Consider the following 5,053-nt stretch of genomic DNA (forward strand, 5'->3'; position numbering starts at 1 on the left):
GACAGAGAGAGAGAGAGAGGCAGAGAGAGAGAGAGAGAGAGAGAGAGACAGAGAGAGAGAGAGAGAGAGAGAGACAGACAGAGAGACAGAGAGAGAGAGAGAGAGACAGAGAGAGAGGGGCAGAGAGACAGAGAGAGAGACAGAGAGAGAGAGAGAGAGAGACAGAGAGAGAGAGAGGCAGAGAGAGAGAGACAGAGAGAGAGAGAGAGAGGCAGAGAGAGAGAGAGGCAGAGAGATGGAGAAAGAGAGAGAGAGAGGCAGAGAGCTAGAGAGAGAGAGAGAGAGACAGACAGAGAGACAGAGAGACAGAGAGAGAGAGAGAGAGAGAGGGAGAGAGAGAGAGAGACAGAGAGAGAGAGAGAGAGAGAGAGAGAGAGAGAGAGACAGAGAGAGAGAGAGAGAGACAGAGAGAGAGAGAGGCAGAGAGAGAGAGAGAGAGACAGAGAGAGAGAGAGAGAGGCAGAGAGAGAGAGAGGCAGAGAGATGGAGAAAGAGAGAGAGAGAGGCAGAGAGAGAGAGAGGCAGAGAGAGAGACAGACAGAGAGACAGAGAGAGAGAGAGAGAGGGAGAGAGAGAGACAGAGAGAGAGAGAGAGAGAGAGAGAGAAAGGCAGAGAGAGAGAGAGAGAGGAGAAGAGTTTACGTCACAGAAACAAAACTGCATCTTTCATCTATAATCACTTTCTATTGTCGTGAAAATCCTGAAAATGTTTTTGAAAAGTCTTAAGTCTTAAGTGGATCAAAGACATGGAGTGGATCAGCATGGAGCCGGACTGAAGTCTGGATGTTCCTTCATCAGGGTTTAGTATGTTGATGCCGCGTTTCTCTGTTGCTTTGATCTCAGGATAAGTCTATGTGACGGCGTTCCAGAGCCACGAAGAAACATTCAGACACACAGAGAAGCAGAGCGACCAGCAGAGAAGCAGAGCGACCAGCAGAGAAGCAGAGCGACCAGCAGAGAAGCAGAGCGACCAGCAGAGGGCGCTGCTGCGGCTGGAGGGTAAGAACCTCCTTCAGACGAGTCCAGCTGAAATGTAGCGATGCGTCGTGTTCGTCCACATCTCTGAGCCTGGATCCAGACCTTCTGATGTGTGTGGGGTCTGAGGGAGGAGAACCCTTCATCACAGTACTGTAGAATGTTCTGGGAGGTCTGGACTGCTGTTTACACAAACGCAGCAGGAAAGAGCCACATGGTCTCTGTGGTCCAGTTTGTCCACTCAGCTCAAGGTTCTGGAGCTCAGTCTGACTGACTGATCGTTTTTTATTGGTTTGATATTGACTGATTGTAAAACAGAAGCTGTATTGACATCAACATCAATAAGTTAGAAATGATCGGTGGTGTATCAGTGAAACATATTGATCCATTAAACACTTCAGCCTGAGGAGCCGCTCCCTGAAATGTAAATGGATGAAATTGAGGGATGATAAAGGGGCCTTACAGGTTCCGATACGTTCCAGTTTTCCAGGCCTTTCCTTTATCGTTTAGCATTGCAAAGTTGAAACATGATGTCATTACGTTTCAAACTGAAAACGACTGAACCATCTGACTGAGGGACTGAACCATCTGACTGAGGGACTGAACCATCTGACTGAGGGACTGAACCATCTGACTGAGGGACTGAACCATCTGAGGGACTGAACCATCTGACTGAGGGACTGAACCATCTGAGGGACTGAACCATCTGACTGAGGGACTGAACCATCTGAGGGACTGAACCATCTGACTGAGGGACTGAACCATCTGACTGAGGGACTGAACCATCTGACTGAGGGACTGAACCATCTGACTGAGGGACTGAACCATCTTCACCAGTGTCTCTTGTGCTTCTCTGTGTGTCTGTGCTTTGTTCTGGAAACGTTCCACGCTCCAGAGTTTCATCCAGTTTATCAGTCGTCCGTTCCAGGAGAGACCCCTGCTGACTTCAACCTCCTCATTGGCTGAGTTGCATTTGGGCTGAGGTCAGAGGTTAGGGAAAGGGAGCTCGATTAGTTTCCTGCCTCAGATCGGAGCCACAGGAAGAAGAAGCAGAGTTGAGCACTTCCAGGTCCAAATGGAGGATGAGGAGGAGGACCAGGTGCTACGAAGAGGCCAGGAGGAGCGTGAGAAGCACGGCCGACAGCAAGGAGAGGTGGGGCCGAGCCACGCCACAGCCGCCCGTACTGTCGTCCGTCAGGAACGGCTCTGGAGACTCGTACACCGAGTCGTCTGGGTAGGGGAGAGAGGGGGAGGGGAGAGGGGACAGAGGGGCAGGGGGGGTGGGACAGAGGGGAGATGGAGGTTCATCATCATCCACGCTTCAGATTACACAAGAGTTGTAACCATAATGACCCAATAATGTGAGACCCAGTGTGTGAGACCGTGCGTTGGTTGATGATGTTTAGGTGATGATGATGATGAGGGAAGAAGAGTGAATGTGACAGAGGCAGAATGAAAGAGAGGAAGACTCACTGGTGGGCTTGACGTAGACTTTGAGCTTCAGACAGGGTTTACCTGCCAGGCTCAGGTGTGGAGACGCTGCAGAGGAGAGAAGACAGACAGACAGTTCACCTGTTAGCACCCCCTAGAGGCTGAGACCTACATGACAACAACATGAACAAGTCCTCTGATGGTCAAACCATTAGGGTTCATCATCGTCATCATCAGAGGAGCTGCTGGAGGACAGAAGAGGAGACGGAGAGGACATGTTGGGCCCAACATGATGAAGAGCTGCTCCATGTTTACTGCTCATCTTCATCTTCATCATTGACCTCACTCATGTCATCTCAACACTGAACTTCTTCTGCTTTTGAATCATTTGTGTCAAATAGAAACAGGGCGTGTCACTCACACATGACTTCCTCTAAGTTACACGTTTATTACCTCTAGTTTAGGTTCAGAACATCAACACAGTGGAGCAGTGATGTGGTGAGTGACCAGCAGGTGGCGCCTCTCACATGAAACAAACAGCATCTCTAACCACTGGAGGCGTTCCACTCTCATCACTCACACTTTACACCATTCATCCAGGTGTGAGGACAAGATATGTCTGGACTCACACACACACACACACACACACACACACACAGAACATAATGAGAGCAGCTTGTGTTTCTGTGCTTCCAGCTTCTCATCTTAAACATACATACATACATTAAAGCTCAGCACTTCACTTTATAACACTGAGACACGTGTGTGTGTGTGTGTGTGTGCGTGCGTGTGTGTATGTGTGTGTGTATGTGTGTGTGTGTGGCTGAAAGAACTTTTAAAAATGTGGCTGTTAGCCATCAGCCACTTCCTGTTGACAAACCATGTAGAAGAAGAAATAAAGAGAGGAGAGGGAAGGAGGAGACAAGAGCAATTAAGAAGGAGGGGAAACAAGAGAGGAGGACATAAGGAGAGTGAGGGAGCAGGGGAGAGGAGGAAAAAAGGAAGGAAGAGGGGAAGAGAGAAAGAGGATGAACAACACACACTCACCCTCACACACACACACACACACACACTCACACACACACACTCACACACACACATGTTCCGTGGTGAAGCTGTGTGTTTATTCTGACACGTGACTTCACACTGTGCTGACGGTTCAGATGGAGCTGAAACATGAAGGAAGAAGAGCTGAGGTCAAGAGGTCACCACAGTGAATAAACGTCCAGCTGTGTGTGTGTGTGTGTGTGTGTGTGTGTGTGTGTGTGTGTGTGTGTGAGGGGGCGGTAGGAGCTCCAAAATCCATTTCTGTAGCATACTTCCTCCCTGGGACTCCAGCAGTTGAACCAAAGAGACGATTAGTGGCCAAGGTCAAGGTCAAGGTCGTTTAAAACCCGGCCAAGGTGTGTGAGTGAAACTCTGCAGCTAATTGGAGCCTCGTCCCCAAGAACAAACGCACCCAAACAATTAACCTGTAAACCAGCTGACAGCATTATTGAGTGTGTGTGAGTGAGTGTGTGTGTGTGTGTGTGTGTGTGTGTGTGTGTGTGTGTGTGTGTGTGTGTGTGTGTGTGTGTGTGTGTGTGTGTGTGAGAGAGAGAGAGAGAGAGAGAGAGAGAGAGAGAGAGAGAGAGAGAGAGAGAGAGAGAGAGAGGGCGAGCAGGCGCATGTTCATGATGCTCTAGTTTCTATTGTCAGGCCGGCCCAGCCTGAGTGTGTGTCTGTGGTGTTGTGTGTGGTTGTGTGTGTGGTACTCACAGATGTAGTAGTACTCGTGTCCGGGCCTGAACTCAAAGCCCAGACTGAAGGGGGTGAACAGCTGGAACTTCTCAGAGAACTTGAGCGGCCCGTTGGCGCCGCTGGGTCGGTTGCACTCCCAGCGCTTGAAGCCTTTCATGCGGTGGTCACAGGTGGTGAAGCCGTCGTAGTTCACCATGAACAGGATGTAGCGCTCCATGCGCTCGGCGGGCACCGCCCCCTCGTAGTGCGGGCAGTAGATGTCCAGGTAGTCGTTGATGGTCACCTCCACCGTGTACTCGCCGTGCACGAACCTGAGGAGGACAGAGGAGGGGGGAGACCTCAGTGTTGACCTCTGACCCTTCAGGCTGCTCAGGCACTTTATGCTGTTTGACCACAGGAAGCAGCATCTAAATGTAGTTTCTGTAACACTGCCAGCCAGAGGAAGTCCTGCCTCTGTGTAAGGACAGTAACCACCCCCCTCCTGTCCCCCCTCAGTGGGATCATAGATGTTATAGATACAAACTCAGGGAACATCCTGACCTCCAGCTGGACCTGCTCAGCCTTCAAACACACACATGGAAACCATCCATCAGGTGAGTGTGTGTGTTTATCACAGCGCCACACAGTGTTTACATGTGACAGCTGCACTCACTCACCTCCTGACACACAAAACGCTGACTAATGATTTTTATTCTCCAAACTAAATTCAAAAACTTCAGACAAAATAAGTGAAGCACAGAGGCATGCTGGGAAATGATGCACACATTTATCACACTCTACTTCAGTACACAAAGTGCCTCTGTGTGTGTGTGTGTGTGAGTGTGAGTGTGTGAGTGCATGTGTATGTGTGTGTGTGTGTATATGTGTGTGTGTGTGTGTGTGTGTGTATGTGCGTGTGTGAGTGTAT

The 5,053-nt window shown here is 49.9% G+C and overlaps 1 protein-coding gene across 1 annotated transcript; it reads right to left on the reverse strand.

Annotated features, from left to right (window-relative positions):
- Positions 1 to 985: 985 nt before the first annotated feature.
- Positions 986 to 4,457, reverse strand: LOC142988354 (ephrin-A2-like; the record flags this gene model as incomplete). Its single annotated transcript, XM_076137489.1, has 3 exons — positions 986 to 2,205; positions 2,449 to 2,514; positions 4,165 to 4,457. Coding segments are annotated over 3 exons (487 nt in total), but the record flags the coding sequence as incomplete, so codon positions are not given.
- Between the last annotated feature and the right edge of the window lie 596 nt (positions 4,458 to 5,053).

Source organism: Genypterus blacodes, unplaced genomic scaffold (assembly GCF_046128005.1).
Source record: "Genypterus blacodes isolate CSIRO-AG114 ecotype Tasmania unplaced genomic scaffold, CSIRO-AGI_Gbla_v1 ptg000323l_1, whole genome shotgun sequence".
Taxonomy (NCBI): Eukaryota; Metazoa; Chordata; class Actinopteri; order Ophidiiformes; family Ophidiidae; genus Genypterus; species Genypterus blacodes.